Raw genomic sequence first — 19,782 nt, forward strand, 5'->3', positions numbered from 1 at the left:
AGCCCTGACTCCTGTGCTTAGTCGATAGCTAAGCATATGCCAAAATGGCTCTCTTATGGCATTTTTATCAACTTTGCCATCAGCTTTGTTTAACATGTAGTTCACCGTATGCCAAAGCTCGTCTTGTTGCTAAATTTGTTCTAAAAATGTTTTCCTTAGGCTCTTAACACATAGGCTGAGCATTGATCAATCAGTCAGTCAGTCAATCAATCAGAACAAACACCCATATAAATCTATATAAGTATTTTTATAGACCTCTCAAATGCAGTTCAGGCAAATAAATTTGTCTACCACCTGAAAGTATGCAACAAAATCATTGAGAGAGCGCTTCGAAGCAAGCAGCTTGAAATTCAAATTAGAAATTTTAATTAAAGACTTTCCCATAGTAAATTTGGATTTGGAATAATACTAGCTTGAAAGACAAAGATTTTGTTAATTTAGTTTGTTAATTGAATTCGAAACAGTTCAGATTAGTTAAGGTAGCTAAAATATTTAATGTCGAGCTAAATAAATTGTTGTTTGCAGCGGCTTTAAAGCTTCACACACTTGCTTCGAGTTGGACGCAAACATTTCTAACTAACTACGTGTTGAACAACTCTTAAGTACTATTAGTTAACTAGAGAATTAACGACAATTTGACACAGTTCAGGGCCGGGACGTGGGCACATCTGCACCGCCATTGGCATTGAGATCGCATTGCTGCTCGGTTAGCTCCAATAGCTGAGTCCAATTGGCATTCAGCCGCACGATCTCCATGTCACGGCGTAGCTGCTGCAGCGGCGCATGCTCCGTCAGGCACTGGCAATCGTCTAGGACGCGACTGACATGCTCCAGCTGATTGGCATAAATGCGTAGACGCTCCACATTGTTGTTGTCCTGCTGGGGAGCACCGTTGACCTGTGGATAGCATGAAGCCGGATTAGTTGTCTGCTTGCCATAGATAGATAGGGGATAGGATAGCTCACCGTTAGCTGATTGCCGAACACCTTACGCAGATAGCTGCTGACACGCTCATCCAGGAGCTGTCCGTCCGCATGCCACATCTTCAGCAGATTCAGTATGCCCAGGACGTCGCCCTGCTCGGGCATCTGGTTGGGCGAGAGCAGCTGCATGGGCGGGAACTCGGTGGTGGGCGACAGCTTTTTGTAGCTGCTGCAGAGCGTGCTCAGCGTGCAGATGTCCTCATTGAGGCGCTGTCGTCGAGCCGCAAAGAGCAAATATCGAACAGCAAACCGAAGCAGCAACAACAGCGAAAGCAAGTCGAGAATCAGGACAAGGAGCATTATGGGCATTATGGCAATTAGTTAACGGATTTCATTTCAAACGAAAGAGTGCGCTTCTGAACTTGATTTGTGACTGGGACTGTCCGTTGACGGTTACGAATGAGTATTTTACAAATCGTTGGCATGAGAAACAAAGTACAAGAAATGATATAGATGACTTGATCTGAATGATGATAATGATGTTGATGATGATGATGGCAAACTGAACAAGTCAAATAATTAACGTAAATTAGGCCAAGAGTTCGGTTTATTCTAAATCAAATAATACGTATGACTAAAAATACGATTAACATATAAGATAAGATCAGCTGCAACGCGACTGTTTAACATAAGATTATATATCTGGCGACTAAACGATATAACGATATATAGAAATGTCTTCGAAGGGTGCGCAACACAAAAAATTAAATGTAGTCCATGAATTAAACGTGGCTAAAACCTTACGTCGATCTCGTTGCGATGTCGCTGCATTTCAGCCTTGGCGCCGCTCAGGTCGCTGCCCTTAATCATCAGCTCCTGTGTGGCATCCATCAGCTCATCCTGCAGCTTCAGGTTGTCATCCTCCAGGTCTTTTAGTTTCTCTAGCATATCCTCCTTATGCTGCTGCAGTTTATTTCTGCAACGGAAGTGAAAGTTGAGCATAAATTCATATAAAGGCAGAGGGAAATGGAATGCCACTCACTTATCCACAATCAGCTGCTGTATGCAATTGTCGTTGTCCAGCTGAACGAGTCGCAGCACCTTGAGCAGCTTGGTGACCAGCGTGTCCACCTCAATGACCTGGTCGACCACAGCCTGTGCCGTGCTGTACTCCATCAACGAGGGCAGCTCAGCCAGCGAGTCGTGGCAGCTGAGCTCCTCCGTATTACATTGCTCGCGATTGCTGTGGACGAGGCAGTTAGATCAAGCTGATATTTATGTTTCATTCGTTCACTCACTTGCTGGGCAGCACGCTGAGCTTGTGCACATGCAGCTCCATCTGTTGGCGGTTGGTTATGGCCTGCGACAGTTGCTGCAGTGAATCGTCGCTATTGCCTGCAGCTGTCGGCTGATGCTGCTGCAGCTGCTGCTGCTGGCTGCATTGGCTGATCAGATCTGTGGGTAGCTCGATTTGCGAGATCATGCCCGTGCAGGAGGAGACCATGTTGTGCGAGTGTGAGTCTGGCTGCACCACATCCTCCAGCACATTGTCCATCATGAGCAAGCAAGGCTGCAGGCGGGAATATGTGAAAAATTGCAGAGACTGAGCAATGGCTTTCGGACTTACCTCTGTCTCAGAGTCCAGCATCTCCGTGGAATCGGAATCATCTGTGAATAGACACATACATATATAGCTATTGCTTTTATACAACTTGCTCTGTCCTACCTTCGTTGCCATTGTGATTGGCCTGTTCGTTGTTGTTGAGCGCTGTCGCGGCATTTGGGGCGCCTGCTCCTGCAGCTCCTGGGCCATGACGTTTTCCCGCCTGCCGCAGCGAGAGTCGCTTTCCCGAGTGGGTGGTGGCCTGACGAATGGCACCAATGACGGCAGCTATAAAGGATTGATTGCGCTGCGGCGACAAGGAGCCGTCGCTGGTGAGTACCAGGGTGTTTAGCCCATCGCCAGCCATTGCTGGACTCAGTGGCAAGTCCAAGCCGTTGGGCTTGAGGCCATTCTGGGCGTGCTCCGTTTCTGTTGCCAGCGACTCTGCCTGGAAACGTGTGTCCTGCAAAAGCAAATCATTAGTTGATATATGAGCTTGATTTGTTTTCCAGCTCACCTCCAAATCCTGCTCGGATATGCTGTAGGAGCACACCAGCTGCTCCACCAGGTTGTCGAGTCGCGCGTGCAGTCCAGACAAGGCCGTCGAGGCGCCCGCCACCGCAGCGTTCTGCTGATGTATTAGCTCTCGGGACTTGTTCTCCAGCGCCGCATACTTCGTTTGCAGCAGTCGATTCTCCTGGCGCCGCTGCTCGTTGAGCCGCACCAGATGCCGGCACTCGTCGCGCAGCACCTTGGCCTCCTCCTCACGATTGGCCAGCTGCGCCTTGGCCGTCAAGTGCTCCGTCTCCAGCTCCCGCAGCGCATCGCACTGGGCGGCCTTTTCGTGCTGCAGGAAATCCTGCAGCTCGCTGGACTCCTGCTCGATGGCGGCCTTCTCCTGCAGCAGCAGCTGCTGCGTGGCCAGCGAGCGATGCATCTCCTGTTGCAAGGCGCGGCACAGTGCACGCAGCTGCCCAATCTCTTGCTGGCGCTCGATCAGCTCATGGCCGCTCATCTGAATCTGTGACTCCAGCATGAGCAGGCTGTCATGTCCGCTGCCATCCCCACTGTCCTCCGATGTGGGCGTACCTGCGCTGGCGCTGACCACGCGCGCCAGTTCCAGCATGCCCATGACACGCTCCGTGTTGAGATGCAGCTCCTGTTGCATGGCCAGCTTCTCCTCCCGCTCGCGCTGCAGCTTGCCACTGAGCTGGCGCACCTCCAGGCGCAGCTGCTCCAGCTCATGATCACGCTGGTCCGGCTCCGCCTGCGTGCTCTGATCCAGCTGCTCCACGGCGTCCAGGGCACGCGTCTGCAGCACACCACCGCCCAAAACCTGCTCCAGGTCCTCGCTGGTCAGCGCCGTCTGCACCGCCGTCTCATGGTAGATGCGTGTCCTGGGCGTTGCCAGCTGCTGCGGCTGTGGGCGACGCAGCGAATTGACCTTTGCGCTGACTGTGGGCGCTGCCAGACTGCGCCGGCTTGTGGGCATCACCATGACCGACGAGGTCATGCGGGCATCCACAACAGCTGCTCGGCTAATGGAATTGCTGCGTGAAAGACGCCCAGCGCTCAGATCCTCCACGGACTGCTGCCTGCGACGGCGGGGCAGAGTGCCTCCTGCAATTAAGAGGGGAATAGTCAGAGAAGTTGGAGAGGAGCGTAGGGAATTTTCGAAGCTCACCTGGTGCCGGACTGCCCCGCATGCGATTAGCCATCACATCCGGAGTCACAGACATGCCACGTCGCTGTCCGGCGGCGCCGCGATTCGCCGGCCAGCGTCCGTCCTCGGAGGGCGTGCCCGGCGTGCGAGCGCGACTCAGTGACGGCGTGCGCTGCACCTGCGCGAGCCGCTGAACGGATTGGGCGCGATTCAGTGCGCTGGGCAGCGTGTCTGGCTTCTGTGGGCGTGGCGTGCGCACCGGCGTGACCGTGCTGTTCGGCGCACGGAACGAACTGGAGTTGGCAAGGCGTGGCTTCTCCCTCGCCGCTGTCGTGGGCGCCCCGTTGCGTGGCAGACTGGCCGCACGCTTCAAGTTGGCCACGCGCCCGCGCAGCTGCTCCTGCGTCTTGGCTGTGCCCGACTGCAGCTGCTCCGGCTCCGGCTCGAACATGGCCACCTTCTTCTTGACGCTGCCATTGAAGCGGCGCGGCGGCGTTCGCTGCGAGCACTCGCTGCTCTGCTCACTGGGCGACACGTTGCTCGTCAGGTGCAGCTCGCAGCTGTCGTAGATCTCCTCCAGTCCGTTGCTGCTGGTGTAGCCGCCGCTGGTGCTGCTGAGGCCGCGCTGCAAGGTGATCCGGGACTGGCAGCAGCTGCTGGGCACATCTAAGCCGCTGTCGCTGCCATCGCAGTTGCTCTGTGTGGTTATCGTGCTGGTGGTGGTGCTGCTAGCCACCACGCTCAGTGACGTCGTCTCGCCCAGCTCCAGGCTGGACATGCACATGGCCAGCTGCTGCTCGGAATCGCTTGCCAGTTGCTGCTGCTGCTGCTGCTGCGGATCCTCCATCTCGAACAGCGTGCCTGACATGACAGCTCACTACCTACAAAGAGAGTGTGAGTGAGTGAGAGAGAGAGAGAGAGAGGGAGAGCACATTTAGTCGTATGATTCACTTCGTGGCGACCCAAATTTTGCATGCTGCACGCGCGTATTTTGGGATGCTGGCATTTCGGTTGTACACACTCCTGCCTCACCTTCTCCCCTGCCAGCCGCCTGCCTGCCTGCCTCGCTGCCCGTCACCTGTAACCAGTTGCACACACGCCAACGACCTTTTGGCAAATGGGGAATGCCACATGCCACTTGTCGCAGCGAGAGATCCCGTTGCTGCCCCTCGGGCTGACGGACTGCCGGGCTGCCGTGCTCGGCCTTTTGCGGTCAAGTTGGACATGCAACATTCTGTGTCCACATCTGCCAGCTACTGTGACGACTCTGGACAGCTGCTGACGACCAGGTGGGCCAGGCTCTTGATCGACTTAAACTAGTTCACACCTGACAGCCCAACGGGGACACGACATACGGCCATAACTTATGAGCCGGGCGGGCTGCCTGAATTGCCAACATTTGTTGACCCATAGAACTACATAGCTACGCGCCCCACTCCGCTCCTGCCCCGAAATTCGTGCCACATTTTGTTGCAGCTGCAACTGCATCTGCTTGCATTTCCAATTCACATTTTCGCATTGTTCTGGGCCACTCAATTCATTTCGCAGCCCATCATCATGCATCATGCATCATGCAGCAGCATCAACAGTTGTAGAATATTTATAAATCTGCCATGTGGCATTTGCCACTTGGCCAAGATGTGGAAAATAGATTGAGAATTACATTATTTCAGCTTGAATATGTGAGGCATGAGGTAAAAGATGTGCCAACTGAACCCTAAGTCAAATAAGTTTGATATAAAACAAGCTAATCATATTAGAAAATAATAACAATAATGGAGCCTCATATTAGAAATACATAAGAAAATATATATTTGAAAATACGTATAGGTATTTGAATAAAATTTACCATTAAAAAAATCAGAGTATAAAAAGAAATATTAAAAAAAAATATATATATTAATAATAATTATCTTATTTATAATAATAAATTTAGCTTATATTTATATTATATTACTTTGCTTATAATTATTTTTTCAATGGCAAATTTCATTTCTCTTTTAACATTACTTGAACATGGCTTACTCTTCAAGCCACCCTCGCATATTGTGACCTATTATGATTCAAGCTAGGGCATTTAAGCTTCGTCTTAAACTACCTACACCCGATTTCCTATTGTTTTCGCAGCTTCAAGCCCGCATCATTAGTATCTGCTTTGTTATGCGCACTGCCAGAGATTGTTTATTTTTTTTTTTTTTTTTTTGGCAAACTTTTCAAGATTTCATCATCGTCCATCGGCAAAAAGCGAAAACATAATGAAGCTGCTCCAATTTGTAGTTAATTGGAATTTCATTTGTGGCTAATTGCAATTGTGAATTGCGTTGGGGCAGCTCAAAGCAATTTTCAGATGGCTTTAGATGCCATCACAATGGGCGAGGAGGCGGGCACACATGGGCACTGAGGCTGCCAAACCCGTTTTGTGCACGATCCTGTTAAACGACCTTGGCTAGAACATGTTAAAGGCTGCCTAGAAGTGGCCTTAAAGCTCGTTTACGCCATGCGGCTGATGAAGTGCTGCACAAGAAGAAGAAGAAGAAGACGAAGAAGAAGAGCACACTCTGAGCCGAGTGGATGACAGCGGTCTAATGAAGGGCACTTCAAGCGCGCCGAGCAGAAGGCGACAATCATCCACCCAGCCAGAAGGCAGACTCTGTGTGTCGCACAAGGCGGCGACTTTGAGGCGAAGCGAGGCAAAGCCAGGAGGAGGCGAAGCTAGAAAAACGTAGCAATTTCCATATACATAAAGCAGATAAGCACACACACACAGATAGAGACACACTCAGACACACACAGCTGCAGCTGGATTGTTAAAGCTTGAGCAAAAAATGAAAAAGAAAAAAATGTATGTGGCAGATACAGACAGCAGCTTGCCATCGAACCCTTCAAGTGTCTGGCTGGAAATGAAGTTGTCGCTGCGCATCGATCCACATGGCCCTGGCAATGCGCGAGATTGAGTTGTCGATGGCAACGCGATTCTATGCCAAGGCAAAGAGGCACAGAGTCATTTGCATAAGCCGGAAAATGGAGCTCGAGCTGCAGCAGGCTGGCCAGGTTCAAGGCGAGCGTCGCCCACAGCAGCAGGTGGCTACCGAGATGGTACATACCAATATCCATATATATATATATATATCAATTTGTTCATATGTATTGCCTCCACGGCTCATTAACTCCAATCAATGAGTGCAGCAAGTGCTGAGCTGAGCTGAGCTCAATTTGTGGCTGCGAGAGACACAAAGTGCGCCTAATTCGATTAAGGCGCTTCGAGGCGCAGAAATAAAGCCAACGCATTCAGAGTGGCTGGCGGCGACATTGCCAAGTTAATTAAAGCCAGAACACCAGACTGGGCTATGACAAGCTGCGTGATACGCTGCATTCAATGGAAAATTTAAAAAATGAAACATAGCTGAGATATAAATGAAACAATTTTGAGAATTTAAAGAGATTTGCAAATATTTGGTGATTTATTTTATATTATTAACAACATTATAAGCATATAACCCCATTCAGTTATTCAAACGGGGTATTGCAACAAAAACTGCAATTAACTTGGCTGAAAAGGCGCGTTGATGCGCAAATGCGAAAACTAAAAAAAAAACGCAAAAGAGTTGCAAATTCTGTGCTGCGTGCATTTCCCCCCATTAATTCGCATGTCGAGCAATCAAGAAGGGGGAATTACATGGGGCAACTAGTTGCAGGCACTGCGGTCAGGGGTTGCAGCCATGACACTGCGACAAATGAGCGACAGACGCATTGCGGCTAACCCATTTGACTTCACTCTTCGAACGGTTCAGCGGCCAGTTAATGCACCACACATTAGCACTACAATTCATATATGGCATGGCATGGGATGGGAAACAACGTATTACAACATGAAATGAAAAGAAAGCTCTCTGATGCTTAAGATTACGAATGATTAATGATGTCAAGATTTAGAAGTGTATTTAACATATTCGAAAATTAACATCAAATTAATAAAAAATATGTTTACGTATAAGCCCAGCATATTTTTTAATAATATAATTTATATGAAGCCTCTATATATATTTGTGATAAATTATTGTACTCATGTACATTTTACTTAATGATATTATGTAGCTTAAAGACAATTTCAATTTTTAGACAGTTGCAGAGGCTTTCTTTTTGTATGAAAAGATCATATATCATATAAATAAGGACTGTAAATAAGCTATTCATATACACAAAATGCTTTGATATTTTCATCAGGACAGCATAATCAGCTAAACAGCTTGTTAGGGTAGCTCCTTAAACAAAAATTAGTTTCACTTTCTACTCTAACAATTTGTGTTGCGATATGATATAATCTCATGAAATCTATGCTATTATACCAAATATATTATATATCATAACAATAAATAGTATAATATAAATAGTATAATATAAAAGCATAGACAATAGATTTATGGGCTCTTCAGAACCAGTGCCCAATGCTCATAATGTACATCCCACGACAATCAGCTAGCTCCAACTCGAATTAGTTCTACTTTAAGAACTTGTCCATATTTTAAGAAATATGTTTATGCACTCATTTGGCATGCATTCGCGCTCTCTCTCTCTCGCTCTCTTTCTCTCTGTCTCAGTCTCGTTCTCTCAACTTAGCTCCATAACAAATTCTGTGCCATATGTTGGACAGCTCATATACATACATATATCTATACGAGCATATATCAAAGAGGGAAATATTGTACGTTCACTTGCATAAATTTCTCTCCACTCATTGTTGCTGTTGCTGCTGTGGCAGTTGCATTGAAAACAATTTATTTCCATGCCTCGCATTTATGGCAATTTATTTTGTGCTGTCTAGTGGAGGGCAGCAGCTCATGTGTGTGACCCCCTCTAGAACCCCGAAGCAACCAATTTGTTTGGATTTGAATTGTTCGTACGTTCGCTTCTTCTTCTTCTTCTTTTCATTTTACTTTTATTTTCGGGTAGGTGGATGCAAATGTCGCGACTCTTTTAATTGATACCAAAAATACTCAAATACGCTGGCAAATTCTCACGCTGTGCTAAACAGGTGAACAGCTGTGTGTGCGCGTGTGTGGGTGTGTGTGGGTAGCTGCCACGCCCCGTTTTGGGTTTATTGAACACTCCTCTTCCTCGGCTGCAGCACTTCCTGTGCACGACGACCCACGAAACACGAATGAAGTGAAACATTTGTGCCGCGAATTACAATCGGAGGGCCGGGCCCGCATTTGCTGCCCCCATCCCTAGCCTCCGCCTCCGCCCCTGCAATATTCCCCAGCCACGTTTCACAGTTATAATGAGCTGCAGTTGCAAGTTGTGCGCCCCGTTTGTGCCTCTAGCTGGGGACAGCTATTGAAAACTGCGCAAAGAGTTTTTTCGGTTCGGTTCTGTTCGGTTCGGTTTGGTCTGGGCTGGGGGCCGAGGCAAACGAGGCGCACTATCTTCCGGGTTCTGTTTGCTCCCCTCGCTCAGTCATGCTCGCTCCCTCTCTCTCTCTCTCTCTCTCTTTCACTCTGTCTCTCTTTCGTTGTTTTGGAGTTTTTATTTCGTTGCACCTGCACAGCCCAGGCATGATTTCTAATTTGTTTTTTTTTTTTTTTTTTCGACGCTAGACGCGCCTGCTGCTGCTCCTCCTTCTGCCCCTTCTCATCATTTTAGTTGTTTTGAATGTACATTGGGCAGGGGCGGAGGCGCGGTGCGGGCTAGGGGGCGAATGTTTAATTAATCAAAGAGAAGGCGGACGGCTCAAGAGACAGAGTGAGACAGCTAGAAAGAGAAAGAGAGAGAGAGAGAGCGCGTAGAGAGGGGGCGGTTGGGCGGTTGTCTGGCATGACCAGCTGGGCTGTCACGAACGCGGCTTCGGCTCTGGGTATTGGGAAGCAGCAACAACAACAACAATTGAGCTAAACAACAACAAACCAAGCAGCAAGTAGCAGGAAGAAGCGACCAACTGAATCGCTGCGCTTTTTGAAGTTTCTGTTGTTTTTGTTGCTGTTGCCCAGTGCCATAAACTATAAACAATTTTTTCGGCGGCTTCTCAGTCAACAGCGAATGCGGCACGCAAAAGTTTCGTTTTGCATCTGTTGAAAGTCGAAGATTGAGCAACCGACGAACCAAACGAATAACCAAACGAAACTCGAGCCAAAATGAGCTTGCGTTGAAATCGTCCCAAGTCATAGAATCATGAGCTGTGTGCCACACAGATTACACTGTGCCACACATTACACTCCAATTAGCTACTCTATATGGATGCCAATCAATAGGCTCACAACAATTGGTAGACATATTTAACGCTAAAGAAATCCATATGCAAGCTGTTAGCCTTTCAACAATTAGTTAATTGATCTATTTATACTCATATCAGTTATGTATATCAGTTAATTTGCTGTTACGTAATCTATACATCTCTGATTGCCTTATGAACAGCTTGGAATTAAATTTAGAGCAAGGCAGGCGTTGGGAGTGCTCGGCTAGGACATATCCTATACTAGATGCTCAGCACTAAAGCTGAAAAATTTACTATCTAAATTGTAGTAAAAGAAACATAGAAAAGCGAATGACTTAAGATATTAGGATATATATAGATATAGCTGTATAAAATGTATTGCCACTTCCACACTAAATCGTTCAAGTTTTTCTCTCAATTTCGACAGCTGCTGCAGTTGCTAAATTTTTGTTATCAATAGATAGAATATATATAATCAAAAATTGTATCAAAGTTGTTCGCTTTACTAGCTTTTACCACATACAAATGAAAGTTTAGACTATTTGCTTCCTCAGCAATAACCAAAAGTAAGCAACATAAAATGAGTCCAAAATTGTCTCGAGTTTTAATGGTTCGTTCTCGAAACCCTGTAGCACAGTGTGGTGTTTATTTAGCTGTTGTTGTTTTTAGACCAAAAATAGGCAAAGCAATGAAAAGAAGTCCGCAAAAAAATGAGAAAATAATAAAAGAGAAGAAAAAACTGTGCTGTTGCTTGAATTTTTCTAAAGCTGCTCCGAGGGCGGATCGTTCATTGGCCTGGCCGAAAGGGGCACAGTTCGGATCATATTGGAATGACGATGACTAGTGTTAAATCTTCTAGCCAAGCAACTGGCTGTCCGTCCGTCCGTCCGACTGTCTGTCTAACTGTCTATTTGATTTCATTAACAGCTCATTGCTGTGGCAATTACGTCTAGAGCCGAAATTGTTTGTCATATGACAGAGAAAGTCTTTGGTTCGCTTCATTTTTCTTTTAAAGCGCGGCAAGAAAAATAAAAACTCTTTTATGACATAGACTTTATATATAACGATGCCTGCACTTACCCATCGCCAGCTCACATATAACTAACTATATAATCACAGCAACAACAACAACAACGACTATGGGAAGCCCACTTCACGCTTGGTGGGGCTCCACAGCGGCATGCGCCACATGACACTCAAGCCAAGAGGCGTCCGAGGGGGGCGTGGCAGCGAGTGCGGAGCCATATAATGGCCACGTCTACAACTGACCAGCTGACCATTGACCAGTCTCTTGGCAAAGCGAAAATAGAAAAGCGATTTTAGAGGCCACACACTTGGATAACTTGTTCGAGGGGGCGGCCTAAAGCGGAGGCGTGCCAGACGCCCAGATGTCTCGCCTGAGAGCCTTTGCCTTTGCCTTAGCCTCGGCTGTTCATTGTCAGGAGACGCAACTTGAAATGCAATGCCACAAATCCTTTTGTGCAACGTAAACTGAGACCCAACAAAAGCTGAGCCAAACAATATGTTAAATGAGTGTAAACAAGTGAGAGCACTGCGGTCGGGCTTAGCTGACTGCGTGATACACGTTCAGGGTTGGCAGGCAGCGAAATACGACATCGATATAGACACACAAAGCTCATATGCCCGCTTCACTCTGTGAAACTTCTTTCTTCAGTTGTTCTCAGGGTCTGCTCTGCATCTGCATCTGCTTCGATTCAGCGGGTTTTTGGGCTACAACCTTGAAATTTTGGCAATCAAAAAACGAATCCAAGCCAGTGCTAATTTATGTATATGTGAAGATACATTTATATTATAAGCATATCAGCATAAACAAAACAAAAAGTTGACAAGTTTTACGCTTTATGCTAATGGGCTTTATTTGATAGCAGCTCTATCAAAGCAAAAAAGAAAGAGACAGACGGAGAGAGGGGAGAGGGAGGGAAACAGAGGCTGCCAGACAAAACGTCAATTGTTAAAAAATTCGCAAACTCTCGAAAAACAAGTTCCAATGACTGTGTTTTTTTTATCAGAATCAAATTGCTCCGGCGAGGAGTGCAGTCAGTGGAAAACGAGTCTACAGAAATAATTTAGCTATACAGAACAATCATGGGTAATCGTTCATGCATATATCTATTTATAAGACCCGTTATCAGCGTCGATAAGACAAACAGGCCACACACAATAGAATGCAGCCAGAAAAAAAAATAAATAAAAACATTAAAAATAACTAAAAAGGCTAGCAAAAACTCGGATCGTTCTGATAAGATTTCATTATTGAGAAAATAGAAATGTGTCAGACATATGTTATATGAGAAAAGTACACATAATTTCAACTCGTAAATGAAATTTATAATATAATTGATAGAAATCCCCATTAGCGTAGGCTTTAGGCCAGGTATACCCTCATTTAACCCGAAGAGCTTAAGAGCTAATTAATCTCAGCAAACACTTGAATATACGCAGGTAAATAATTGCGATTTAAATTACTTGTAAGTTGATTAATTGAAATGGTTTTAGTGCAAACAACTTTCCTCCTAATTGAATCCAATGTTAAACTATTAATTGCTCATATTTTATAAATTTGATTTGATGTATTTTCTTTATTGCAGTATCCTCTCACATTTCTCGTCAAACTGTTAATTTGCCAGCAAGCAATTCAGCTCTCCAAACTTCCATTTCTTTGCTTTTCATTTAATTCACTCGCTAAACTGCGTCGCAACTTCGAATTTTCTCTATTAATTCCAACGTCAAACGGATTAATGAAGCTTAATTAGTATTTTCCTGAAGTAAATGCAAACTCTCTTTTAGCTGACACCACTTCCCCTTGCTCCACTCACCGCCAGGTGGCGCTGCCAGTGCGCTTTTGTTGTCGTTGTTGCTGTCGCGGATGCGTAATTAAAAGCACTTCGAACATCCGTTCCTCATCATTAGCCCAATCATTAGCTACTGAATATGTTAAGCAAAATATATGTATATGTTTAATAACCGGAGCAATTGACTGGCTCATTGACTGACTGACTGACAGCTTGACTGATTGACTGATTGATTGACTGAAATTGCACTCTTCCTGATTGCTGACGTTTGCTTTTTGCTTGCAAATCGATTATAGCTCCAGTCATGCAACAGACACACACACACACACACATGCGAAATTAGTTTTGACGCTGCATAAATGAAGTGGCAGCTGGAAGGAGCGAAGCGGTTGGGAGTGAGCAGCATGCAGGAAGCGCTGTCTCGACCTTTCAACCCGGGCGCTAACCAAACGCCAAAGCCATTAGCAGCGCTCGCCTGTGCGACGCCAGCTGAAGCCAACCGCAAGAGCAAACAGCTAAAGTGACACCCAAAGCCTGAACGCCCACCCACTGTCTAACTCAGTCGCAGTCGCTGTTGCAGTCGCCATTGCCGTTCCCAATCCCTGTCGCTCTTTTGGCCTCCCATCATATTCGATAACAACTTTCTACCCGCTACAACTACAACTGTAAAATAAAATTGTTACTCACCCACAGAGAGCAGCAGGAAAAACTGTGCCAGCGACGTCGACGTCGGCGTTGATACTCAGTCAATGCTACTGTTGTCGTATTCAGTGGTGTTGCTGTGTGGTTGTTGTTGCTGTTGCTGCTGGTTCCTGCTGATGAAAATGTCAGCGGCTCCCCCAAGGCATAATTTGCCTTCACTCTATCTCTCTCTCTCTCTCTTTCTCTCTCGCACACACGCTTTGATGGACTGTGTTTTGGGAAGTTGATGTTGGAGTTGGACGTCTGTTAAAATTCTATTATTGCTCCCGTTCGCAGTCGCGACGCGGCGCGGTGTGTGTGCGAAAAAAATAATAAAATAAATTTGGATGGCAAATTGCGTTGTTTTGTGGACGGTCGATCTTGGGATTTGCGAAAATGTGCAAATTTAATGCACAAATATCACACACACACACAGGCCTATACAGTTATACACGCACACACATTTAAATATTCAGGTGAATGGGCATTGTTGCAGCTATTGTTGTTGTTATTGTAGCCTGGCAGCTGCTTGGACGGCAGCTGAGCAGCAGTTTTCAATGGCGCGCTGCTGCGACCAGGATCTTTGTTAGCCGCTTGCCTGAGTTTTATAATTACGTTTGTATGTGTGTGTATTTACAAAAGGTCCTCGCACACTCACGTACCACACATACACGTACACACTGAAGACGCGTTTTAAACAGCGCGAAAAATCGATGGCTTGAACAAAAATTTGTTGTCTTGGCAATGCACAAGCGACGGGACACACAAGCAGCAGCGGCAGCAGCTACAATAAATACAATTTAGATTGGACGGCACATCGATTAATTTGAAAATATTGCATTTTTATTTTTGGGGCCGTATTTAAAGGCTTCACAGCAAAGAAAACCCGTTCAGCTAAAAAAAAACACCTTAACACACAACACACCCACGAAACACATCCGAACAGGCCAACGATAGCGACGCTACTGTTAAATTACTCTCAATTGTGAGCGACGTCACTGTTAAATGGCTCTCAATTTCAACTATCCTCTTTATTTAACAGAGCTGTTAATCGAACATGTTAACGAACTGCTTGAGAGCGTAACAGTGCCGGTTAGCCGGTAAACAGTGTGACCATTACATAGACTGGACAGAAACACATACAACTTCAATTTGCTAGTGCTGCCCATCAGGCGCAGCATTTAAATTTCATCACTAACCTGAGAACACATAGACTAGACATGTAGTACAATATTTTTCAACGACGAAAAAATGCTCTGAAGAGACCAGACGCCTTCGTGTTTGTGTATTCTGGTTAGTTATTTCTATATAAAAACTATCAATTTTGTTTTTATTTTCTTAGTTTATTCAGTGAAACTGTTAGACAAGAGTTTAGTTGCATTTTAGTTTTATGTCCTAATACAAACTGTAAACCTTCTTTAACCAATGCAGAAGCAATTCAGTTTTTAAATATTGTTTTAAGATTGGAAGTATACATCTTAAGTTTGCTTAGAACTAAACATCTTACGAGAATTGATTGATCAGAAGTGTCTCGAATCATACACCTTATATACAAGAAGCTCAAAAAAGATTCTGAATTTATTATATTTTCTATTTGTTGCTGCTATTGAAAATAATTGATAGCAATTTATTAATTTTCGTACGATTTAGTTTCAATCTAGAAGCTACATAAAAACCCGGGAGAATATCACTCGGAACTCATCAATTGAGATACTTGGGACTTGGATAATCGAAAGTGGGGCTTCAAATAATTGCCGCAAGGTTTACAATGGATACAATTGGGAAAGTCGCCCAGATGGGGGACACTTAAAAACAATTCTATATATATATATATATTAATAGTACATAGATAATATGCTCGTAATGGATTAGCTGGCTGGTATGTAGACGCTCGGTGTTCTGTGGATCGCGCACTCATGCTCGACTTCTACTGCAGATATAGCCTATGATAATCGTTGGCGCCGAAGGCGCAGTTGCATTTGGGGCACTTCCTTTGCCTCGTCTCGTACCGCGTTCGCAGACAGTCGTAGCAGAAGACATGGAAGCATTTGGAGAGCACGGCATCCTTGCGCTTCACCTTGCACGAGGGACACGTGAGTGTTTCCTTGTATTCGCGAATCTCTTCGATCATCACCTCGTCGATGGTTGTGCCCGACATTTCCATCTTCTTCATGCGTTCCGCCTTTCGTTTGAACTGCGCGAGCTCCTCCTGTAGCCGCTTCGTCTTGTAGGCCTCTGCCTCCAGCGAGCTAGTCTTCTCGGCGACCACCTGTTGGGCCTCCTTCATTTGGGCATGATACTTTTCTAAATGCAGCTTCAGATCTGCAGCCGATTGCGCGGACTCGATAGCCTTTCGCTTGTGCATCTCCATGGCCTGTTGTCGCAGCATTAGCTCCTTCTCAATTGACGCCACGGTTGCCTGTAGACTGCGCTCTTTCTCCTCCAGCTTACGCAGCACAATGTGCATTGCCTCGATCTGTGTCGTCGCTGTAGTCATTTGATCCTCCAGCACCGTCTTCTCCTCGCGTAGCAGTTTGTGCAGCTGGTTAGCCTTGATCCGCTCGGACATTAGCTTAAAATTCGCATCGTCCTTTTCCCGCAACTGCTGGATGAGCCTTGAGTTTTGTTCCTGCATATCCTCGAATGCCTGGCCCGTCACTTCCATCTCGTTGAGCAACGCCTCTTCCTCGTGGGAGCCAACAAACGGGCGCGTGTAGTTGGCACCTCCAAGTCCTCCACCAGGTGCAGCACCCCATGCATTCTCCGTGGGCTTGTGATTGGCCACCTGCTTTTGCAGTTCGTATTTCTGCTCCTCCAACTGCTTAATCTTTCGCAACGCCTCCTCATCAGCTAGTTTCTTCCGCTCCTCCCGCTTGCTCTCCTGCAGCTTTTTCAGCTGCTGTCGCAGCTCTTCAATCTCGGAGCGCAGCTTCTTCTCGGTGGCCATCAGCTGCACCTTGTCGCGCTGATCCTTCGAGACCCCTTTGTACATGTCCAGCAGCAGCTTCATTTCCTTCTGATCGTTCAACGCTTTTCTGTGAAGCAAATGTGATAAGCATATGGAAGTCTACAATTTCAGTTTGACACTTACTTGAGTTGCGCTTTCAGATCCCGAACGGTTTCACTCTCCACGGCCTTGAGCTCCTTTGCCTTGATGCCTTCCTTGGAATCCTTTTCGGATTTAACAGTATTCGCCGTGCCAGCTGCTGCTGCTGCAGCATTCGCTGGTCCGGGTGAATCTTTCTTCTCTGCTGTTGCACTTTCGCTGCCGGATAGTTTCTCCTGCTTAATGTTTGGATCCTTGACATCTTTTCCGCCTGCTTCATCATCTAGGTCATCCTCGGCCGAGGCCGAGTTCTCCTCTTTGATGACCATGTTGACTTCGCCACTGGCATTGCCTGCTGTGGTGGAGCACGTCGTGCCACCGGTTGAACTATTGTTAGCATTCTCCTCCTTAATATTCGCAGCTGATTCCTGTTTAATTTCCTCGCCCGATGTGGCAGCTGCCGATTGCTGCTGCTGTTTGTTGCCCTCGAGCTTGGCTTGCGCATCATCCAGTTCCTTGCGCAGCTTTACGATTTCGGCGGAAATATCCTTATACTTACGCTTGTACCTCTGCACCTCACCCTTCAGCTGTCCGTTGTGGTTCTGCAGCGAGGTAATCAAATGCCTCATTTCCCGATTGATAGGCGCCGTCTGCTCGTTGGCGGCCATGTTCTGCTCGAACTCAATCCGCAGCGCTTCATACTCCTTGCGTATGAGCGCCAGTACGTCCTCCATTTGTATCATCTCGCTGCGAACCTTCTTCTGGGCAATCAGCTCCTCGCTCTCCATCACCTCGATCTGACGCAGATGCTGATTCTTGCTTGTCTGCAACTGATTGCGCGTCTCATCCAGCATCGTCTTGATCTGCATGGACTCGTTATATAGCACAGAGAACTGCGATTGCAAGCACTTATACTCCGTCGTCTCCACGATTACCGATTCGGGCAGCTGTCGGATCTACAAAGAGAGAATGATTTATGGATAAGTTAGTCGCTGAATTATACTGTTGTGCTCTCTTTCTCTCTTTCTTACATCCATTTTGAGTTTCTCGACTTCCTTGAGTGTTTCGCGATGCGTGGCATGCAGCTTATCCAGTTCCTGTAACCGATTGTTCGCCAGTTCTCGATGCTCTTCCAGTTCCTTTTGCAGCTCTTCCAGATGTTGGCTATTCACATTGGTTGTTGCACTGCCACCACCGCCGCTACCCCCACCGCTGCTGGGCGTTTTAGCACTGTTGTTACTTTTGTTGGGATCACCATAAATTTGGTGATAGGCCTTCAGCTTTTCAATGGCCTCGGCCAGATGATTCTCCAGCTTATCGTTCCGACAGTGGATCTTCTCCAGATCATATTGCAGTTCATCAATTTGGTTCTTCAGTTCAGCATTTTCTGTTTCCTTGGCGGTGAGTGCATCCTGGTATTCCTTCATCTTCAGTGACATCGTGTGAAATTTCTCGTGCAGCGATGTGTTCAGATTTTGCAGGTTGTGATTCTCTGTCATGATCTCAATGTGCGTCTTCTTTAACGTTTCCTCCAGCGCATGCACTGCTGCACCCGTTGTCGACGCATCCGACTCAGCTCCGGCAGTGGATTGTTGCTCCTCATCACCGCCAGCTGTTCCTCCCTGTGCTCCTGCACTGGCCAGACCATCACCTTTCAATACATGCGTTATCTTCTCGTTACGTTGCATTAACCTATCAATAACCTGTACGATCTTCGCCACCGCACGCTTCGATACCTGGACACGATTCGCTAACTTCTCGTCTAGCTCCTCCTTGTCCCACGTGGAGAGTTGTGTTAGAAACGAGGTCGTCACCTCGTTCTCATTCTTATTCTCTAGCTCATCAGCCGTTTCCGCATCGAATCGCTGTAGCAGCACCCTTATATCCTCATTTAGCTGATTCCAATACCTATTTACCACGTTGAGGACTGCATCATCCTGCGTTTGCCGCTTCTCCAGTTGTTCTATTCGATGCCGGAGCTCGGCCTCACAGCGCATCCGCTGTTCTATTCTCTGGGCGAGTTTCTTATTCTGAAACTCCAATACCTTGATGTCCATCTCTTCTAATGTTGACACCGGCCCAATTAAGTGTGGCTCGAAGTGCACCTTTTTGATGGGCGGCTGGCCAGCGGCTGCTGCCACTAAACAGCTGCTGCCGCCGCTGCCGGTGCCACTGGCATCGTCAGCGCTACGTTTTGACATAATTTCTAAACTGCAACAACAATCAAATGTAGAAACGAAACGCAAATAACTATTAATTTAAGTTTTCTCTATTATTGATTTTCAAGTTTCGTGGCTGTGGCTGTACTCCATTTTGCTGTGTGTGCGGCTCGGCGGACGCTGCCAGCTGCAAAAATGCACACATATGTGAAATGGTTGAGCGGTTGGGGTGACAGACGGACTGTATTACTTACCTTAATTTCTGTTTCTACACTTTTTAGCTTAACATTAATTAATAACTCGGCAAACGACAGATTTCTAAAGGAGTTTTCTACTAATTGCTAGCTGTGTAAAGAGTTGCATTATAGACGATATATTGTGGCGGCTAATCGATAGATTGTTCTAGATTTCAATAAGCCAACAGATTCGATAGCTGGCAGAACCTAGTTCAGTTCACATAAAAGTTGGCAGCACTCAACAAGATTATCGATGCCACAAATTTAATTTATCGATACTTTGATAAAACGCAAGTCCAGTCTCGGCTGTTAAATTGTAAATAATGCTGAAAAGTTGAAACTTGTATAATAAGCTATATTACTACTTGAAATTGTATTTTATGGCAGATGAAAGAGTTAAACAAAAAAAATTTAACACTCACACAATAAAATGCTTGAAATACAGAAACA

At 46.2% G+C, this 19,782-nt stretch overlaps 2 protein-coding genes across 4 annotated transcripts; both read right to left on the reverse strand.

Moving 5' to 3' along the window:
* Positions 1-464: 464 nt before the first annotated feature.
* On the reverse strand, positions 465-14,863 carry LOC6582353 (ciliary rootlet coiled-coil protein 2). Of its 2 annotated transcripts, XM_002008020.4 has the most exons (10): positions 13,898-14,863; positions 4,211-5,070; positions 3,044-4,146; positions 2,650-2,989; positions 2,551-2,591; positions 2,222-2,493; positions 1,966-2,166; positions 1,728-1,899; positions 966-1,193; positions 465-897 (listed from the first exon to the last, which is right to left on the reverse strand). In XM_002008020.4, the coding sequence occupies exons 2-10, from the start codon at positions 5,055-5,057 to the stop codon at positions 646-648; spliced, it is 3,456 nt and encodes a 1,151-aa protein (XP_002008056.2). In that variant the 5' UTR covers positions 5,058-5,070; positions 13,898-14,863; the 3' UTR covers positions 465-645. The 2 variants fall into 2 exon arrangements, with proteins under 2 accessions (XP_002008056.2, XP_043865371.1); XM_044009436.1 differs by lacking the exon at positions 465-897 and having other exon boundaries at positions 1,147-1,362; positions 13,898-14,862.
* A 350-nt stretch (positions 14,864-15,213) lies between these two features.
* Positions 15,214-19,509, reverse strand: LOC6582354 (E3 ubiquitin-protein ligase Bre1). Of its 2 annotated transcripts, none has more exons than XM_002008021.4 (4): positions 19,351-19,509; positions 17,969-19,148; positions 16,983-17,893; positions 15,214-16,926 (listed from the first exon to the last, which is right to left on the reverse strand). In XM_002008021.4, the coding sequence occupies exons 2-4, from the start codon at positions 19,136-19,138 to the stop codon at positions 15,819-15,821; spliced, it is 3,189 nt and encodes a 1,062-aa protein (XP_002008057.2). In that variant the 5' UTR covers positions 19,139-19,148; positions 19,351-19,509; the 3' UTR covers positions 15,214-15,818. The 2 variants fall into 2 exon arrangements, with proteins under 2 accessions (XP_002008057.2, XP_015017895.2); XM_015162409.3 differs by having other exon boundaries at positions 17,969-19,283.
* Between the last annotated feature and the right edge of the window lie 273 nt (positions 19,510-19,782).

This window comes from Drosophila mojavensis, unplaced genomic scaffold, assembly GCF_018153725.1.
Source record: "Drosophila mojavensis isolate 15081-1352.22 unplaced genomic scaffold, ASM1815372v1 contig_74, whole genome shotgun sequence".
Lineage (NCBI taxonomy): Eukaryota > Metazoa > Arthropoda > Insecta > Diptera > Drosophilidae > Drosophila > Drosophila mojavensis.

Bases quoted from the DNA above. Each gene is read 5' to 3' on its own strand.
- LOC6582353 (XM_002008020.4), bottom strand. From the start codon at position 5,057: ATGTCAGGCACGCTGTTCGAGATGGAGGATCCGCAGCAGCAGCAGCAG. The intron at 4,147-4,210 runs GTGAGCTTCGAA...TCTTAATTGCAG, and splicing joins GCGGGGCAGTCCGGCACCAG to GAGGCACTCTGCCCCGCCGT. The intron at 2,167-2,221 runs GTGAGTGAACGA...CCTCGTCCACAG, and splicing joins CTCAGCGTGCTGCCCAGCAA to CAATCGCGAGCAATGTAATA.
- LOC6582354 (XM_002008021.4), bottom strand. From the start codon at position 19,138: ATGTCAAAACGTAGCGCTGACGATGCCAGTGGCACCGGCAGCGGCGGC. The intron at 17,894-17,968 runs GTAAGAAAGAGA...CTCTCTTTGTAG, and splicing joins TCGAGAAACTCAAAATGGAT to ATCCGACAGCTGCCCGAATC. The intron at 16,927-16,982 runs GTAAGTGTCAAA...TTTGCTTCACAG, and splicing joins GATCTGAAAGCGCAACTCAA to AAAAGCGTTGAACGATCAGA.